General features: G+C 45.2%; 1 protein-coding gene across 1 annotated transcript in view; it reads right to left on the reverse strand.

Annotated features, from left to right (window-relative positions):
- LOC132462931 (catenin delta-2-like) overlaps positions 1-15,839 on the reverse strand; it is a 34,323-nt gene extending 18,484 nt beyond the window's left edge. Inside the window, 9 exon segments of the mRNA XM_060058709.1 lie at positions 2,221-2,530; positions 5,161-5,292; positions 6,124-6,362; positions 6,759-6,904; positions 7,817-8,008; positions 8,667-8,818; positions 12,860-12,976; positions 13,988-14,223; positions 15,835-15,839. Of these exon segments, the coding sequence (XP_059914692.1) occupies positions 2,221-2,530; positions 5,161-5,292; positions 6,124-6,362; positions 6,759-6,904; positions 7,817-8,008; positions 8,667-8,818; positions 12,860-12,976; positions 13,988-14,223; positions 15,835-15,839 (1,529 nt within the window).
- Between the last annotated feature and the right edge of the window lie 5,750 nt (positions 15,840-21,589).

A 21,589-nucleotide genomic window follows, 5' to 3' on the forward strand; every position in this document is an offset into this window, starting at 1 on the left:
TTTGACATTTTTATAGCTCTACAGTCCCATATACGGTATATATCATCTGATGTGCTGCACAGTTTATATTTGACTTGTCTCATTGAATAATTGCTCACTTAGCTAGAATAATCTAATTAATTCACACCCTGCAGTGTGCATTAGCGCTGTTGGCCGTGCATTAGCCAGTGCTACATACAGCAATCTGTGCTATTTCTGCTTTAGTTGCCATGTGCATTCACGCTGTTTACCATACATTAGCCAGTGCTACATATTTAAGCATTATGTAGTCAGCTTTAGCTGCAGTGTTCATAAGTGCTGTTTGTCGCACATTATCAAGCACTTCAAAGATGAGCATTCTGGGCTAGCTCTGCTTGGGTTGAGATATGCGTTGGCACTGTTTACAATTAGAAACTAGCAAATTATAATTAGATAGCATAAAATTCTGTGCTAGCTCTGATTAAGCTGTATACTCATCGCGCTCCAAACACATTTTTACATGAGCACTGGCTTCGCAGCGATGGAAAAAGGTATTATTTTCTCAAAGAACCCTCCGTTTAACAAACTATACAGCACAACACAAAAGCAGCAAGACTTCAATGGAGCTAGCTGGAATGTCAGCGTGAGCATTTGGGGGTCGTGTGGGTGTGAGGGTTCGTTGTACATCACAAGGCCATGCATCACACACGCACACACACACACACACACACACACACACACACACACACACACGCACACACACACACACACACACACACACACACACATGCACAAACACAGTCATCCGTTGCCATGGAGACACAGGGAGACACAGGGAGGAATAGGATGAGATATGGAGATGAGGAAGAGAAAGATAATGGATGAGGGATGAGGAGAGTGATGTACTGGATGGGAAAGCTGTTCAAAAAACATATTTAAAAAGGGATTTGAAGGCAAAACAAAAGAAATCAAGAACTCAAATGAAGTGAAATTAGTTCAAATGAAAATACAATGTACATAGAAAGATAAAAAAATAAGTCAGCAAAACAAGAAAAGGATGACAAAGAAAGCTTTGAATAGGCTTGTTATACATTTAGTCAGTAGCCACTACCCACAAGCCAATGTTCTGGTCTGTCAGGATTAGACAGAAGCATGATGGACTCAACTAGATCTGGAATAAAATATAGATAAAAGAAACCGACTTCTGTGTCTGCCTTTCCTATCTCCTGTCACACAACCGCATGCACACACACACACGCACACACACACACACACACACACACACACGCACACACACACACACACACACACACGCACGCACACACACACACAGCAGACATCAAATAATGTCATTTTCTTCATACTGGACCCTGGCAGAGGTTGTTTGCATGTTCAAGTGTATGTGTGTGTGTGTGTGTGTGTGTGTGTGTGTGTGTGTGTGTGTGTGTGTGTGTGTGTGTGTGTGTGTGTGTGTGTGTGTGTGTGTGTGTGTGTGTGTTTGTAATTGTGTGTGTGTGAGTGAGTGTGTGCGTGTGAGCACGTGTCAGAGTACTGAGAATAGACCCTTAAGCTCAGGCAGAGGAGCAAGAGAGAGAGAGAGAGAGAGAGAGAGAGAGAGAGAGAGAGAGGAGAGAGAGAGAGAGAGAGAGAGAGAGAGAGAGAGAGAGAGAGAGAGAGACAGAGACAGAGACAGAGACAGAGACAGAGACTGATGTGGCGTGGCGTGAAGTGTGTTCCCTACTAACGCCCAGATTCAGCCAGAATTTACCCGTGCTGTACGTTTTCTCCAGGAGGTTATCGAAATGGCAAAAAATCCAAACTTCTCCATAGGCTACCATGTCAAACTTCAAACACTCAGAACCTCCACAGTGAGCTGGAATGGCTTCTAAATTGAAAACTACTGTGCTTTGAATGCAAGTACTTTACATGTCCCCAAGTGGTAATTTCTCTGTTTGGGAGCTTACAAGCTCTGCCTCTGATTCAACCACGTTTCATAAGGTTTTGGACTGATTCTGGGCCCTAGTAAGTAACGGTTGTGACTCAGTGTGCAGGAGGGTGGGGGGGATGGGGTAGGGTGCGGGTGGAGGGAGGGGAGGTGGGGGCGGCGGGGGGAAGGAGGGAAAGGCGGAGGGACAAATCGACAGGACAAACCATGTGTGGTAGAAACATAAGTGCTCGTCAAAAATAGCAATCTGTTAATAACAGAAAAAAATAAATAATAATAATAATAATAGAAATAAAGCCAGAACGGCGTTGTGGTCTCACCTGGGGTCCTTCTGGATGCTGTCCACCGACGGAGACCGGGCCAGGGCCACCTCAGGGGGCAGTATCGTGCCAGACTTGCTGTAGGGCGACTCGCTAGACGTGCAGAAGGGCAGCGTGCGGTACGGGTTGCCGTAGTCCGAGACTCCGCCCCCCGCGGCGAAGCTGGCCCTCTGATAGGTGCCGGACGCACTCTGGCTAGCTGTGCGCTGCAAGGGGATTGGGTCGACACCGGGAGAGGGCGGGGCTAGAGCGTAGGGATAGAGCAGATAGTTGAGGACTTCCTGGCAAAGCTGGTCAACCATGGGGTCTACAGGGGTTAAGGGTCGGGGAATAGGAGTGGGAGGGGCATGTGTGTGTGGATACACAGAAACAACACAAATGTACACACACACAAAGGAGTACCACACCAGCAGGATTACATCACGAATCATGGAGTAAAAAGTGGCCACCGTAGCGATACCATTGGGGGGGGGGGGGGGGGGGGGGTGGAGTAACAAAGAAAAACACCGAAAGTCATGAGTTATAACAGCAGCGGGCTACTCGTATAATTATGGATAAAAACATAATTATTCCGCTGCTGCCGCTACCGGCGCAAGGAACTCCCAGCGAGCTGTGATTGGCTGACATGGAGAGACCCAACGACGTCAATCCACAGGCAGACAGACAGACAGACAGGCAGACAGAACAGAACAGAACAGACCAACACAAATATAAACCAAAGCCAGCTCATTAAAGGCGGTTCTGATGACTACCGTGGGCACCAGAGTTTGAAACAAGGGGGTTGGGGGGTGGGTGGATGGGGGAGTGGGGGGGGGGAGGTCAGGAGATTTGACCATGGGGGACAGCACACCTTCCACCGAGAACCCTTCACTCCCAGCCCAGACAGTGTGGCGTGTCACCTTGTCACACCGTGTTTTGACAAGGGCTGTTTCCTTAAACCACACTTGAAAACAAGATAGAGGGGAGGCCAGACACCATATGGATGTGTGTGTGTGTGTGTGTGTGTGTGTGTGTGTGTGTGTGTGTGTGTGTGTGTGTGTGTGTGTGTTTGCACATGTGACAGTGTGCGTATGTGTGTGTGTGTTTGTGTGTATGCGTGCATGTGTGTGTGGGTGGATGTCGATGTATGTGCAAGTGTGCGTGTGCATGTGCCAGTTTGTGTTTGTGAGTGAGTGTTTGTGTGTATACATGCATGTGTGTTTGAGTGCGTGTGTCTCTACGACGGTGAGAAAACCTTGACGAGACCTTGACAGCCTGTCTCCCGCTCTAACTTCCGTCTATTCATGATCACGGAGCCATCTCAAAACAATGACAGACACCGATGACAGACCTTGAAGCGCTCTCGCGCCGCTACAAACTACTTAGCGGGACATATAAGGCCTTCAGAGTTGAAGAGGAAGGTGAATTTAGGAGTTGAAGCTGAAACGTCAATGTTGTTTGTGTCATGTGTTCACACCCAAGCATACATTTCAAAGTGATGTCTGATCATTGTTTTTAATACATCACACAGTGTATCCATGGTGCTACAGCTCATTAATCATACACAAAGACGGCATACCGTACACTATTAAACATGCACAAAGATTTCACGATATATTTACAGATATATGTATAATTATATATTTATTTAAACATTCAGAAAGAGTTCAATTATTTTAGTATGAATACAATATATACTACAGCTACTACTACTCCAAAAGAAGATTTACTATTGGCCTCTTTGTTTAAATGTCTCATCATTCTTTCCGGATTCTTCCCTGCCTGAGTCATTAAGCAGAACCAAGGAGCTCCTAGCTCACGCGTTATTTTACCATGTCAGAGCGATAGTCGATACGCCTGGTTTCCAAAGGACCCAAGACTAATTCCCATAAGATTAAGTTAGATGAGTGTGTGTCTACGTCTTCAAAACATAGTATTAGCCAACACACTGTTACCACAGAGACTATCTGTTTTTCTGAAACAATAAAAAAAAAGAAACGCTAATTTCTGCGACGGGCAATTAGCATCGGTTTACCTTAACTGATAAATTAGCACTAAACAATTGTTCAGTGAGAATGATAGCATCGGCCGCGTGGCTTAAATGTCACGTAGCGATGACGGGGCAGAAAACAGGGAGGCAGAAACCCTCCGCTACAGGGCTTTGGGTGAGGGAGTGCGGCTGCCGAGTGTAATGATATATTCGCACATCTGCTTAACATCCTCGCTCTGTACCACACGCGGCGCCTATTAGCTTTGTGTTGCTATTCTAGGAATGTGATGTCATGTCGTTCGTCGCCGGGCTGTGACTGATAAATGCATCTAAATATACACCCGGTTAAAATGGGCAGGGTGATGTGCAATTTCAGTCTCGACTGGGTCTTTTTTTAGCATGTCAGTACTTTGAAGCTTAAAGACATGCAAAAAAGTCTCACTCACGCTCCCTAATTCCCCTTCCAAACCTCCATCTTGTGCCTCTCGTTGAACCTGGTTTTGGTTTAGTGTGTGGTTGTTTGGTGCTGTTTTAGGTTAATCTCTGTACTCGCTAGCTCGTCTAAATATAAAGTAGTGCCTCATTGCATGTAGCTTCCTAGCCTCGGTTTTGCCACAATTTTCCTCTTATAATTGACCTCCCAGTGTATACCTTCCTTTTTTGTTTTAACTAGTTATTTCTTTGCGTTCTAACCTTTCTTACACTTCTTTAAAGGACTGCATATTAATAATATCATTATAATTCTAATTTTCAACATGGTTGCACCTTTCATTAGAGTTGCACCAATCTCTCCTTCACAGACACCTTCTGTATAACACCAGCTAAGCTATATTCAGCTAACTCATGCTACGCTAACATATGGTGGCACAGCAAGTTATCCTTTTTTATTCTAGGCTAAGTTAGGCCATGGAACACTATGACATGCTAGGCTACGTGAAGCTAGCCAAGCAAACATGGTCTGAACTGACCTTGTCCCCGCAGGTTGGGCTTGGTGTAGACTCTGTCCTCGTAGATGGGGTCGATGTGGTGCTCAGGGGACTGCAGGGGTCGGAGTTCAGACCCCAGGTGACTGTGCTGACTGCTGTATGACCCTCGGGAACCTGCACAGTGTGGGAGACGACAGACAAGGGGCCGTGTTAGATATGGATGGATGGATGTGGATAGATGGAGTGATAGATCCGGATGAACGGATGGATTGATGGTTATGCATGAGGTGATGGATGGATGAATTAGATACACTCTCACTAGCATGACTATGCCACTGACTATTGGAATATATCTTGCTGAAGATTTGATTAATGGTAGATTATAAACGGGTCGCCTCTGGTTAATGTTGCAAATCATAGAGTAAAACTAATTTATTGAAAATGGAATGACAATGATGATCTCATATGCAAAAATCGCTACACATTGCCCTAAATAATTAGTACAATAGTAAAATTTTTAGTAACAGTTGATGACACTGTAAAGTCACACAGTGAAACACAGAAACATACACACGATATACCAACATGACACCATGTGTGTGGGATGGTCTGGATAGTGTTGAACAGTGTTGAATAGTCATCGATAATCTAAATGCAGGCTGGGTTCAAAATGTAGATTCGACTTTTAAGGTTGGGGTCGGGTCAGCCAGGAGGGTCTTCTTTGATGGGGCGACCCTGGTTCTGCATGTGTGTGCGTATGTGTGTGTGTGTGTGTGTGTGTGTGTGTGTGTGTGTGTGTGTGTGTGTGTGTGTGTGTGTGTGTGTGTGTGTGTGTGTGTGAGAGTGTGTGTGTGTGTGTGTGTGTGTGCGTTAACTTAGGCACATCATTCCAAAGACTCTTTGCTCTTTGCCATCGGGGCTCTTGGTGCCTTGCGGCCCCCGACACACGCGACACAGGGACAGACGACACGCAGAGGGGGTAATAAAGGGGCGCTTGACCTCTACCTGCCAGGCTCCCTGGCCTCTTGAGGGTGGCGTTGGCGTACAGCTCGTGGGAGATCTTGTAGCCGTCGGGCCCCACGTGGTGCAGCATGCGCTTGGTGGGCGACAGCGTGGCGTAGCTGCCCACCCCGGAGCTCAGCACGTGGAAGGGGGAGGCGGCCGACAGGTTGCCCCCCGGCGAGGTCGCCATGGCGAGGGGGGAGGAGCCGGCGCCGGCCACCATGTTGATGGGGGAGGAGGTGCTGCGGGGGAGGGGGAGGGGGAGGGGGAGGAGTTAGCGTGTTGGTTAGCAAGTAGAGCGGAGTGCGGGTTAGCGTGTGCGTTGAAGGGATAGGAATTAAAATAACCCGTAATGGGATTGAGTCTTCTTTACTTCATTTTTTTCAGTATGATGACATACCTCCATGGTCACCAAATAATAGCACAATTGAATTGCTCTATTAAAAGTAGCAGTAGTGTTAGCAGGAGTACAAATGTATAATGTATAATTTCAAATGTAAAATTGCGTTAAAAATACACACATTTACACAATATATATAGCAATGTTGATTCTTTAAATTGAGGTCTGTACTGTCCATACATTCCCGGACAAACAGGAGGAATCAAACTCAAATTGGAGGCGTTGTCGTTGGAGATACCTGTAGGACTTGGCAAGCCGGCTGGGGGACTGCTTGGGCGAGGAGACCCGCTGTAGGGTGGCATAGCTGGGCATATCCGAGGATGTGGAGGCCAGCCTCTGGAGCTTAGTGGGAGAACCCATGGCCTGCAGAGGAGAGCTTACACGCTACAGAGAGAGGAGACGAGAGGAGAGAAGAGGATGAGAGCTTAATGTAAAAACTTAATTCTCATTGTGTTTTTTTTCACTTCCATCCAATTCCACTTTTTAGCTTTTCCTTTGAAAAGAAAGATAAGTAGTAAATGAGGGTGTCAATAATATCTGCAGAAGACTATCACCTTCCTTTCTCTAATGTATTTCTGTTATTATTTCCCCTGCAAGCTTTTTATTATTTTTAATTAAAAAAAAGATATTTTTGCCAAAGATCAGCACGGCATTATTGTAGATTCCTTTTTGTTAATAGTTTGTTGAAATTGATTTATCTTTATGAGACATCCCTTAAAATAACCTTTATATTCTCAAACAGAGTGGTTAATCCCTTGTTGTGGTTCAATGACAGTAGAAGCCTACAGCGCTGCAACAGATGGGAGGTTGAAGGGAAACTGGTCCGTTGAGGCGGTAGAGTTTGTACACGTTGTTAATGAATACAGAGGCAGTAGGACTCATTGAATGTGGTTTAGTGATGGAAAGTTTACACAACCAAGCAAGTATCAACCAGTTGCAGTGTGCACATTTAAAGGGTTACGTCAGACAGGCCAAGACCAGTCCAAGTTCTTCCTTATCTTAAGTTGAATTATTAAATATTCAGCAGCTCAGTGACAACAGGTGTCTCACTGGAGGCGGAGCCAGGGGCGGGGCAGTAGGCAGAGCTGCAGGCAGAACCAAGCGTTACTGTGCAGGGAGGCACTGGGGCGGTGGAGCTAGAGGCGGGGCTAGAGGCAGGGCTAAGTGTACCTGGGTGGAGAGCATATGGGGAGGTGGAGCTAGATGTGGCACTAGAGGCGGGGCTAAGTGTACCTGGGCGGAGAGCATATGGGGAGGTGGAGCTAGATGGTGCACTAGAGGCGGGGCTTAGCATACCTGGGCAGGGAGCGTGGCACAGGAGTAGTACATGGGGGGTCCGGAGCTGCCAGCAGCGGAGGAGGCGGGGCTTCCGTCGGAGGGCAGGTGGAAGGCGCTGGCGTGCTGCTGGGCGTACGAGTCCCGCTGGCACTGGGAGGGGGAATCCCCCCCGCCTGCCGCCAGATGGGCCGCCACACGGTTGGAGGTCACCTGGAGGGGGGAGGGGGGAGTCAGGTAGAGATAGAAGAGACAGAGAGAGAGAGAGAGAGAGAGAGAGAGAGAGAGAGAGAGAGAGAGAGAGAGAGACAATTGGTTTGAGTTAGTGGGAGTGAGTGGAAAGGGAGTGAGTGGTGTAAAATGTGTAAAATCCTATAAATATGTGTGTAGGTATGTCACGTGTTGGTGTGTATTTATTCATGCAAAAACATACACCGGCATGTAGGAAGTTCTTAGCACCAGTTTGTGTCACCAAAAGAGAAGAGTCAGGTAGTCCAAGTGTATTTGTTTGTATGTGTGTGTGTGTGTGTGTGTGTGTGTGTGTGTGTGTATGTGAGGTTGTATATGGGTTTCTGTTTTTGTGTGCATGTGTGTGTATGTTTATGTGTTTGTGTATGTGTGCGTGTGTATGTGGTGTCTTGTTAATTGTATGTGTGTGTGAGTGTGTGTGTGAGTGTGAGTGTGAGTGTGAGTGTGTGTGTGTGTGTGTGTGTGTGTGTGTGTGTGTGTGTGTGTGTGTGTGTGTGTATGTGTGTGTGTGTGTGCGTGTGTGTTTGTGTGCGTATATGCGTGTGAGTGTGTGTATGTGGTGTCCGTGTAAAGTGTATGTGCGTGTGCGTGTGCGTGTGCGCGTGTGTGTGTGTGTGTATACCTGGTTGTAGCTATGGACGGCCCCTCCCACCTGGCCGCCACGGGGACCAGCCCCCTCGCCCAGGATTAGGCCCTGGTTGCTATGGTAACCGGCTGCCGCGTACGCATCCTGGTTGTTCAGCTGCAAAGCACTCTGGGAAAGGAGGCCTTGTCCTGATGGGAAAGAGGTTAGAGGAAGTTAGCAGAAAGAGTAGAACTTAACATGATACGCAGAATCTACATTCAAGAAAATAGTGCTTTGTGATTATGTTGAGTATTTGTGACCTTGAAGATATTCAATGGATCGCACACGAGCCATGGATTATATTTTTATTTATTTATTTATTTATGGTTATATGTTTGTTATTTCCTGATCAAATAAACACAAAAAAAACCTCTGGCATTCATTTCTGTTTGATGTTTTATTATTTATATTTTTTTCAGTGAAAGACCTCGGTAAAAGGTATGAGGAGAGGAGACGAGAGGGGAGGAGAGGAGACGAGAGGAGGAGAGGAGAGGAGGAGGAGGGGGGAGGAGAGGAGACGAGAGGAGGAGAGGGGAGGAGAGGGGAGGAGAGGAGACGAGAGGAGGAGAGGAGAGGTGGAGGAGGGGGGAGGAGAGGAGACGAGAGGAGGAGAGGAGAGGTGGAGGAGGGGGGAGCTGAGAGGAGGAGAGGTGGAGAGGAGAGGAGAAAGGGGAGGAGAAGAGGGGAGATAAGAGGAGAGGGGGGAGAGGAGAGGAGAGGGAGAGGGGGAGAGGAGAGAAGAAGAGAGGAGAGGAGGGAACATGAGGAGAGGTGAGTTGAAAGCAGAGAGGATATTAGAGGGGACTGAAGAAGAGTCGGAAATGAAAGAGAACAGAATGAATGACGCAAGAGGAAGACCTTGGAAGAGAGGCAAAGCTATGAGATGATAAGACGAAGAGGAGTGAGGGCTGACGGGGCATACGGTAAAAGGCAGAGCGACGGCGAGAACTGAACAAGACGACAGCGACGAAAGAGGGGAGAGATGAAAGAACCGCAAAAAAAGTAAAGAATTCAAGAGGAGAATATTTCTAATCCATTTGCAACAACATACTTCCCCCCCCCTGTACTTAGGTTCCCTGCTCAGTGACCCTCTCCTATGACCCACATAGGAAACCCCCCCTTTCTCCTCTATAGTGCTCCTCCTGCTCTTACTCCTCCATCACTCACACCCCTAATATCTCTCCCTCTTCCTATTCTTCCAGCATCCCGCTCTCTCTCCTGTCTCTTTATTATTCAGCAGGAACAGGGTGACCAGGGCCTGCTGGAGCAGAATGAGGCCAGGAAATACAAGGAACGGGAAAATATGATGCACACACAACACACACACACACACACACACACACACACACACACACACACACACACACACACACACACACACACACACACACACACACACACACACACACACACACACACACACACACACACACGTAAAGAAATGCACTTGCACACATATACACAAATGCGTGTCTGCAAACACACATGTGCACAGTCAAGCATGCGTGTGCATGCATGCACATCGACGTGCACACTTATCCACAGTCACCTGTGGGTGTGCAAACAGGATGCACACAAACACACTTCATTAATCCAAACACACACACACACACTCAAGATATCATCCTCTAAAGTGTAATAATAATAATTGTAGGTTGACTCTTAATCTGTTCTCTGCAGTCCAGAAACAGGTATAAGGTCCGGTGATGCTCCCTGCTCCCCCCTGTGTCCTCATCTCATATATCCTGAACTAGCTGTGATGTTATTCATATGCCTTCCGTGTTCCCGGGGCCAGTTTGTCAGGCAGAGGGCCATGTGGCTATAGGGCACGACACTATGCTGCATATAAATGAATGCACTTTCAGGACAACGTTATAAAACCAACAGCAACGGAGCATTTACCGGTGCCCCTTGTGAAGACTGTTCCGTGGTGTTCGGTCTCCAGCAGTGGCTACCTAACTGTTTTTTCTCCTGCAGGGCTACGTTAAACTCAATAAAATTGCTGAAACCATAAAAAAAGATAAACTGTCAGTTCTATACAACGACCATGACAGTTCAAGTTGTGAATTTTAATAGCGCGTCTCATTAGTGGTTCTAATGTCCGTGGGAAAGGTATTTTCCTAAACACTGCTAATGGCATGAGTGGTTGCTAGGGACTACGAAGATCCGCTATCTTGTGAGTGAACGGTATTTTATTTCTGCGTAGCGTCAGTGAATATCTGCGACTTTGTGAGGGACACGAAATGTGAGCAAATGACAATGTATTTTTACCACACGACATACATAGTCAATGAGCGTACTGTATGTCATATACTACAAAAGCAGTTTATTGTGCATTGTTAACTGTCAGACAGAATCACCTCAGCACTACCGTGAATTATATATATTTATATCTCCCTCGTTTTAAAAGGCATTGAGCAGTGTAGAATTAACGTTAGCTGTCCTAGTCATCGCTAGAGCTGAAATTGCTATTATTAGTTTTTTTCTTAAAGAAATGATAATAACCAAAAGTCTGATCTCAACAACATGAACAAAATTTGATTAATGCGGTTCAAAATTGCTGTGGATTTTAAAGACATACAGAGGACTTTTAAAGGAAGTTTTGGGGAAGCACCCAATTTAGTACAATCACATACACACACACTCACACGCATACATACACACACACACGCACACGTACACACACACACAAACACACGCACACACTCAAGGCCGACCCCCCCTTTTGTATTGACATGTTTGAAACTTTCATGAGCTGAGGATGCATTGACCCCCACTGGAAAGGACCTCAAACTGCCTCTCCATCACTGTACTAAAAAAGTGTGTACTCTCACTGAATATATCTTATAATGGAGTTCCTTCAGGCATTATTTATGGATATAGATATATCTGTGTATGTGTAGAAAACATGTTATATTCATACCTGTGAAGATTTGTGCATCTAGGTGGTAGATGTGCATGTGTGTGTGTGTGTGTGTGTGTGTGTGTGTGTGTGTGTGTGTGTGTGTGTGTGTCTGTGTGTGTGTGTGTGTGTGTGTGTGTGTGTGTGTGTGTGTGAATTTGTGAGTGTTGCTGTGTGCAGGTCTGTGTTTAGGTATGCGTGCGTGAGTGTGTCAGTGCATGTGTATCTGTGATTGTGTGCCTGATTGTGTGCCAATGTCTCTGTGTGTGTCTGTTTGCATGCATACGTAGGTGCATGCGTGTATGTGTGCACTTGCGTTTGTGAATGTTTGTGAATGTGTGTGTTGTGTGTCCGTATTTGAATAGGCATGCATGGGTACGTGGGTGCATGTGTATAGGTGAGTGCAGGGTGTGTGTGTCTGTGTGGATGTGTGTGTGTGTGTGTGTGTGTGTGTGTGGATGCGTGTGCTTGTGTGTGCATAGTTGTGGAAAGTGAGTGAGTGAGTGCATGCGTTCGTGTTTGTGTGCATGCATGTTTGTGTGTGCATACGTGTGCGCTGTGTGCCTGCTGCTTCCTAGGCGAGGCTACATTAGCATATCAAACCGGTAGCAAGGCTAAGCAGACCTCCTGACAGCTAGAGTCTCCCCTGGGATCTCCTCCACAGAACAACACCATCAAACGCACAGAGGGGCGAGAGAGGGAGAAATGCATGGGGAGCCGAAAAGATAGAGATAGAAAACGAGGTGGGTCATTCCACATCTAAGTAGCTGTAAGTAAATTTTGAGCGCCAGCGTGTGAAGTTTGACAGGAGGCGTGTGCAGCCTGTCTCGTCCCATCACCCTGGCCTAAGCCGATCATACTTTGATTCTGTTACGCCTATGTGATCATGTGTATCCCTAGCACGCTTTTATTCTGTTATACCCTTTTGATCATGTGTATCCCTAGCACGCTTTTATTCTGTTACACCCATGTGATCGTGTGTATTCCGAGCACTCTTTTATTCTGTCACACCCATTTGATCATATGTGTCCCTCGCACGCTTTTAATCTGTTACGCCCATGTGATAGTGCGTGTTCCTAGCACGCTTTAAATCTGTTACACCCATGTAATAAAGTTTAAACCCTATAATCTGTTTTTATTCTGTTACGCTCATGTGACAGACAGACAGACAGACAGACAGACAGACAGACAGACAGACAGACAGACAGACAGGTGGTCTTACTGTCTCCAGCAGACAGACTGACTGACTGACTGACTGACTGACTGACAGACAGACAGGTGGTCTTACTGTCTCCAGCAGTGAACTCCTGGGTGTCCAGTATGCCAGACTCCTGCAGGGAGCGGATGCAGGAGTCCACCAGCTCCAGACCTGTGGTCAGCTCCTCCTCAATGTCCTTCTGGCCATCTGCACACACACATGGACACACACACATGGACACACACACACACACACACACACACACACACACACACACACACACACACACACACACACACACACACACACACACACACACACACACACACATGCAAACAAAAGGAAAGAACAACAAATTATATGAAATCAAAACGAACCAATGACGATAAGGAAGACATTGGTTCTTCCTTAATCCATTTGTAATCAAACAAACCAAGTAATAAATAACCAAACATTGATCATCAAACAGTAAACACCGGATCACACAACCAAGACCTCATTGCCCCACATCTCCCATTTTTGCATGAGCAAGGCACTATAAATACTATTCTGAAAGTGCTCTCAGGGTTTAAACATATCGGCAATAAGTAAAAGTAGAAAAAAAAGTTTTAACTGACTCAGAAATATGAACGAATACAATAATACCAATTCCAAGTGCTGCTGGGGAATAACCTGGAGCAGGATTTATCAGTTATGTAAGTGTAAAAAAAAAATATGACTGGGGTTTTCTTTTTTAATCAGTGTTCGACATAAAACACCACAGCGCAAATATGAAAAGTAAAATTGCAGCATAATGGCTCTTTTATCGTTTACCACTTTTGACTCTTTATGAGGGAACCCATTAGGAAGGCATATCCAACTACAACAACTTCATCTTCTAGTATCCCTCCCACGTGTGTGTGTGTGTGTGTGTGTGTGTGTGTGTGTGTGTGTGTGTGTGTGTGTGTGTGTGTGTGTGTGTGTGTGTGTGTGTGTGTGTGTGTGTGTGTGTGTGTGTGTGTGTGTGTGTGTGCCTGCACTATGGCCACCCAAGTCAGTCATGGTCACCCAGTCGGTGACCTTGGGTGTCTTGAAAGGCGCCTCTAAATGAAATGTATTATTATTATTATTATTATATACAGTACATAATATAAATAGCCTATAGCAATACCAGGCTACATATTATCAAAGCAATAAAGGATCACAATATCAGACTATTATGTATTGGCGGGACATTACCTTGGTTGTTCCATCGGAACTTGTCCTCTGCTGAGCTGCAAATCAGAGAAAAGAAAAACCAGGTTAGGGAAACGTCCCATTTAAAAAAAAAGAAGTTATTTTTGTATACAATTTGTGATTCGTTATTAGTGTGAAAAAGGCCACACTTCCATTGGCCAAGGTAAGCAACACATGGATACCCAAAGAAAGACACACAGCACACACACTCAATCACCCACGCACAGAATCGTTTTGATCTGTGCGTGATCGTTTTGATCGTGTTTTAGCACACGTGCTAATTCACAACATTTGTCCCCAGGCGGCTTTTGAAAAGATAGAACAATTAAAAATGAAAGAGAAAAACCAAACAAACAAAAAACAAAACAAATGCAAGCATTTTTATATGTTCATTCACATACATACTCTACAGAGCAAAGGCTACATGATCAAGCAATCAACCAGTTAAGAACCATTAATGTGAGGACTGTTCTTTCAGAGCCATTCTTTCAGTCCTTTGTTAAAAGCATTACTGTTGGTTTCTAATTTTAGATTAGTGGCTAGAGAGATCCAAAGTGTGGACCCCTTTACAGAGAGAGCAGACTGACAGAATCAAGTCTTGTATCTTGGGACGAGACAAGCACCACTAGTGGAGGCTCGTGGGATCACTCTGTGAGCGCTCTGACGCCTCATGGCCAGTTCAGAAAACAGTACTGACACATGAGCAGTTAGGCCATTTCATTGGTTTCCGGTCCATGAATTGTATTGCCTGCTTGTTTATTAAGACTATAGGTTTCATTGTGGTTAACGAAGCGTGTGACCATGACGTGATGCAATATGATAAATGACAGAATATCATTGCATGCATGTATAGTTTTGCAGCTTGATGTGACAGGTTCCTTCTAATAAAACGGAAGCAGTTAAGATTTGGTCTGACCTTGTTACAGGTGTACTTAACCTGACTGCCCACTTTAAGTTATTGTCCTGGATGATAATATATAATTGTTACGCATATCATTTTCTTATAAAGAATAGAATTTGATTAAATATAGTGGTATTTCTTGACTCTTCTTAAACACTGTGTTGACCCAAAGGTTTCAACTAATTTGTTTCATCCAAGAAAATAACGGAGTAATATAATAGACTATAGACTGTAATTACCAAGGCTTAAAAGGCTTCATCTAAAATGGCGACCCCTGAGCTGTAATTATCATGGTCGCTGTCCAAAAAGAGGAAACATCCTCTGTCCATGGTGCTGATTTAGCATGTGTGATTGAGCGTGGCACACCAAATCAAGCAGATAATACAATCCATATATTTTCAACATGTAGGTGGTGGGTAGAATATTGTATGTAGAATATTTACAACCGCATGGTCACGGCTAACGCTAAGGCTAACATGAATGCTATATTCACTACCAGCGGACGACATGTTGCTGATTGAGCACACTATATCACATTGACTAAACCAAATCCTGTATTCAAGTTCACAACTAAGACAGCTACTAGGTGAAGTTATTTCTCCCACTAGAAAAACTGACTTTTAAAAAGCATAATAGAGGACAAATGTTCCAAGAACTTTGGTCTCCACTGATTTCTCAGTTAAAACAGAGCAACCATTAATTGAAGTGCTAAAAAACAACAACTGTATGCTCTGTTCTATAATTGACCTGCCAACAAAGTGTAGATAATGCTGTGGTTATTGTTATGATACATAGTCTGCTTTTGTGTGTTTATTTATTTTTTAATTTATTTTGTTTGTTTTGTTTGTCTTTGTTATTATTGTATTGTCATTTTTGCTATGTTTGTCAAATTGTGAAAAAAATAAATATATATCTATATATTTAAACTCAAACTTTTCCACAAGCTCACACCATGTTAACTTTGACTCATTGTTTTTAGTTGTGAATCTCAGAGTCTCTGCCTATCCGCAATGTTTCTGTTAGCCTGTGATGTTGTCTTGGCTGGTTTCCTCAGCCCTACTTGTTCATGTTGTATGCTTTGTTGTATTTTGTTTGGTTCGCCTCGTTTGATGTACTGTAGTGTAGTGTTTATTTCGGTTGCTGTACTTTTTTGGAATGGTTTCGTCTTCTGTCTTTACCACCTGTTTCCTTCCCTGTGTTGTCTCTAGGTTAGACATGGTGGTGGTGGTAATTTTTGACCAAACTATGACCATCATATTGACGTATTGAATTTTACAGACTTAAATTGTGAATACACAAACTTAATATTTACAATCAAATGTTGTTGCTAAATTTATATTAGCGGTATTGTATATTTTGTTTTGTTTTCATGTGGTATCTTAATTTAGTGTGCCTATTCCAATCCAGTCTTATCCAACCATGAAATCCGTAATGCATCTAGTGGCCAGTTTGGACACCAGCTGGCTAGATTCAGAGTAAAGCAGCTACAATTTAATGACCACCCTAAATGAATAGGTGTTACTAAAATCTTTTATTTAACATACTGACTGATTTACTTCACAACAGAGGACCTGTTTCCCGGATCAATTAAACCGCCCTCTCTCACATTCTACAATCCACATATTTTCAACAGGTGGCTTTGAAGTGTAGAATATGTGCAAGGGCAAGATGGTCGTGGCTAACACTAAGGCCCAATCCCATTTCTACCCCTTACCCCTTCCCCTTACCCCTCCCCCTTGTTTAGAAGGGGTAAGGGTAAGGGGTAAGGGGTAGGAATGGGATGGGGCCTAAGGCTAGCTTGAATGCTATATTTACTGCCAGTGGACAGCAGACAGATGCTCATAAATCCTCCCATTGATTGCCTTTTTATTGTGTTGGGAGTGTCTGCAGACCTGTGTGTGTGTCTGTGTGTGTCTGTGTGTGCCTGTGTATCTGTGTGTGTGTTCCCACACTTAATTGTGATGGGGAGCGAAGCGGCACGTGTTAATGGGATCTTGGGACGCCAAGGCAGGCCCCTCATTTATCAGCCATTACAGCGGTAAACAACAAACACACACCCACACACACACACACACACACACACACACACACACACACACACACGCACACACAGACACACACACGGTCTGCACCCTAATCACCAGACAAAGCCTGGGCCGCTCAATAGGACCAGACTGGGAGGAACAGAGAGAAACAGAGAGAAGGAAAGTTTGAGTTGACTATCATCCCTGGTGCACACGGCCGGTCTGACAATCACAACTCTGCTGCTGCCAGAGACTCAGGCAGTGAATGTACTGGAAAACCAGGATTTGAGACTAAGTATATGAATTACTCATCTTGAGCCGCCATGTATAAGCTCCAAGACTTGGTGGGTGAGTGATGGAGTCACACGCAGAACAATGAAATCCTTTTTTTAGGTTATAGACTAGGCTAGAATAAACCAGCACAGACTAGAATACACTAGACAAAACCACCCCAGACAAGTCGAGGCTAGACTAGATTACACCAGACTAGACCTGACCAGACCACACCAGACTAGACTAGACTAGGCCAGACTACACTCGATTTAACCACACCAGACTAAACCAGTCCATAATATACTTGACTCCACTATACTGCACCAGACCAAACCAAACCAGAATAGACTTGACTACACTTGACTACACCAGACTAAACCAGAGCAGAATAGACTACACTAGACTACACCTCTAGACCAGACCAATCCAGGATCAACTACAACTAGAGACACTATGAGACAGTGGGAGGGGCAGAAACCCAGCAGAATTTATTAGTGGTCAGAGTTAGCGAAACAGCAGAATTACAAACCCTGCCGGAGCCACTTAAGAGCTCTGACAGATCAGGTCTGCAAAGCTGGAATTCAATGATTAAAGAACATAGATTTAATGCCTCAAAACCCAGAGTGTGGCACAAGAAGAACCCAGTATCGGTCCTCCCCCCTCCCCACTATTCTCTCCCTCCCTCCCTCTCTCCCACTCTCCCAGTGCAGTTGTCTCTTCCTCTCTCCCTCTGTTCCGTCTCCACCTCGACGGCCTGGTATACCTGATATGAACTCTGGAAATAGAGTCTCCCTCCCCCTCTCTCCCTTTCTCTCCCTCCTCCCTCTCCCTCTGCTTCCTCCTTGCTAACTCCCCTCCAACCAGCCCCCCCTCTGGTTCTCCCACCCACTCCCTCTCTCATCCCATCACCAGGTACCCTCCCCTCCCCCCGGGCTCCGTGTAAGGCCTCATGTCGCCATGGCACCGGTGTTATAACGAGCCAGCGGCGGCAGACAGAGCTAGCAAGCGCCGGAATCACCGCCGCGGACACCGCAGCGGGGCACTTAATCAAGGCTAATGATACTCACCTGGTGGCAGTTTGTGTGTGCGTGTGTGTTCGTGTGTGCATATTAGCGCGTTAGCATTTGTGTGTGTGTGTCTGTGTTTGTGTCTGTGTGTCTGTGTTTGTGTGTGCGTTTGTATATATATATATATATATATATATATATATATATATATATATATATATATATATGCACACATCAGCTTGGAGCTCTTCAGTGTTTAACTAACAATTCAAAGAAGTGTAAATGAATTGGAGTTTCTCTCCCAAGCTGCTCAACAAGTTCAAATACTGGGTGACAGAACACAAAATTATCCCTAAGTGTTCTAGAACTTTATGACTGCTTATTCGTGTCACGAGACTGACCAAACGCACGCCTACTCCTACATGCGCACACACACACACACACATACATGCAGTCATATTATCTTACAGTATCCCTTAAAAACGAAAGAGCTGTGGTCCAAAACGAGCATGTGTGCGTTTGCATGCATTTGTGCTTTTGCGTGCGTGTGTGTGTGTCTGTGAATCCCACTAGCCATATACACTCTAGTTAGTGCATCTTAAATAAGTGCTGTTCGGCAAATGATTGTCATAATGCGTGATTAATAGGAAAAAAATACAGCCGAGAAGACGCCGGTAATGCTGGGTATTTTCGAGGTATAATGTCTGGTTGCCATCCGTTGTCCGAAGCCTCTGTTTGTCCCACCTGGCTCGATACTCCCAGCCAATCACACACTTTACTTTCATTTTCACTTTAAAGGGCACATTAAGCCATTTGCCACCATATCCCCGAGAAAATAGGTATTGTCAGAAATTGGTCACTATCTTCCGACCTTCTGTTTTGGCGACATTGCTCTCCATTACAAAGGAAACAGAGGAGCACTGCTTATTGATGCAGGGAGAGAAGGAGGGGGGGGGGGGAGATAAATAAAGATTGATGAAGAGGAGAAGATGGGGGTTAGCAAGAGGAGAGACGAAGGGGAGTAAGAGGGGGAGTGAGCCAACATAGGGCGAGAGGGAAAGATAGATGGGGGAGTGAGACACTGAGAGAGACATAGAAGGATAGTAATGGAGAGAGTAAGACAGAAAAATGACTTTCAGAAAGAGAAAGAGAGACAGAGGAAACAGTGAAAGATGATAAAACAGAGTAAGGGACAGAAATAGATTAGAGTGAGAGGGAGGGAAATGGAGTGACAGAGAAGAGAGACATAACAAGTATGAAAAGAAAGAAAGCGAGAAAGAAAGAAAAAAGAGAACGAAAGGATAGAAACAGACATAAGCGGAAGAGCCAGGGACAGAGAGAGAAGGGAAATCGACTAGGGAAATCTGTTTAATTGAATTGACGTTGGTTTATACGGGGGAACGCCAGACATGGCTATAACAATAAAGAGGAGGCTGGTGGTTTAGGCACCCAATAGAGACTCTTTAAAGCCGGTGTACGTTCCCTTCTCACCTTTCCCTAGCTGAATGTTATCCGTTGTTGCTGCTGGGTGAAAGGACCAGACGCCATTGTAATAGCCCACTGTTGCAGAACTGGGTCGGCCCAAAATGTGAGAACCAAGGAGATAAAACACCAACAAAGTCTATCTAGATTTTTTTGTAAAAAAAGGAAAGACATCATAGGGGTTATTTCTGTGTTGTTTATTATTTGGTTCAGAAATTAAAAGATCAGGGTGAAGTTGTTTACTTGAAAGAGAGCATTTACACAGTGAACGAAGTAAAACGTTTGTATGTTTAGGAGGTTAAGTGAGGTTAAAAATGCAGTAGCAATCATTGCATTGCCAGCATTTGTATAGTAGTTTCAGATTTAGGTTTCTAGCAGACGCTTTTATAGCATATTTTTACAATACTTGTCATTAAGGAGCTGCACCCAAATGAAAGCCATGATGTCAGATTCCATTCCTTCTTTCTTTCTAAGCCCCCAAATACGGAGCCGGAATGTGTGTCGGAATCGCCTCAGTGGGCGCCCATAATGAAGCCTTCTCTCGCTGCCCCAGGCTTCACGCGTCTTCGCCCCGACAGAACCACCTGCCCGCGGGAACCAAGCCCCGCACGGCAGCACGCACCCAGGGCCAGCGCACAGGGAGGACAAGGTCACATTGTTGCTTTGGATGCGGTACTCCCTGTGTTGGCTGGAGGTCCACAAGCAATGTACGTTAAATTGACGCCGGCTGGAGGGATAATGGATGGAAGTGTCTCTCCCTGTGTAGTAGCTAGCGGAGGGGCTCGTCATGCGCGCCATTCAAAGACACTTGATTTTCACTTGTTTCCTTTTCTACTGTGCACACAAGAAAACGTAAACGCACCCAGAGAGTCTGGATGCGATCCTAAATGGGGCTGTAATTAGGGAGGCGCTACGGGCTAATTCAAGCTAATTCAAGCTAGCTTCCTGAGCGCTCCACGGTAATGAAAAGACCCGGTGTAGCGGAATAGCGGGAAGCCGCTAACACGTGTCATCATCATAACCGTAGCCCCGCTTGGCTAATGACTAGCGGCGTTTGTAAGTCACCCTCTCCGGGGAATGCGGGGCGTCTGAATGCGACGTGGAGGCAGGCGGTACGGGAGGTTGAAAGCACTTCAAAGATACTGTGAACTCGCTGGATGACAACCGACATGAGAGGAAACCGCAGCAGCGGTGGCAGCCCTGGTTGTACCAGCTGGGCGCTAAGCGCTAAGCTAGATAAAACAATGATTAATGTGTTGTAGTAGATATTAGCTTGCTGCTCAACAGGTTGTTATGATACTTTGACGATATTTCGGGGATGTATTATTGATATTTTAAATAGTAAATATGCAGATCTATTCCTGGACCGTTTTAGTTATGAGCCGTTTTACTATAGGTTTCTGTACTTAGTTAAGCGGAATCACTGAGCACATGTATGCAAAGTTAGAAGGTATATGTTTGCTAGCACAATGACTAACTTATTCAACCCTTTCAACATTAAAAACCTGGGGAGGAAAAACCATTAGGACATATCATGTGACATGCCCACTGAGAACTTAAACGCTATTCACTTGAAGCGGGGGTCCAGTCGTACTGAAAAGAACATCTCAGGCATATCTCTGGACACCAATTGTCTGCTTTTAATTAGCCCTACAGTCTGGGCAGGGAGATAGGAAGGACCCCGTGGTTCTCATTAACCGAGCGTTATCAAGTCCCAGGGCCCAGAGTCTCCTTATTGGGCTTTATGTTGAGACAGTAGGACACTCTCCTGGCTTTTTATAGGTACTATTCGCCACTTTGGTCGCACCGTATGTCTGCCCCCGAGAGAGATGGGACAGTTTAACGGGTTTAAGACGCCGGTGGGTTCAAGAGACGGTAAAGACACTTGACAGAGTTGTCACGCGGTATCCTCCGCCAT

This window comes from Gadus macrocephalus, chromosome 8, assembly GCF_031168955.1.
Source record: "Gadus macrocephalus chromosome 8, ASM3116895v1".
NCBI lineage: Eukaryota > Metazoa > Chordata > Actinopteri > Gadiformes > Gadidae > Gadus > Gadus macrocephalus.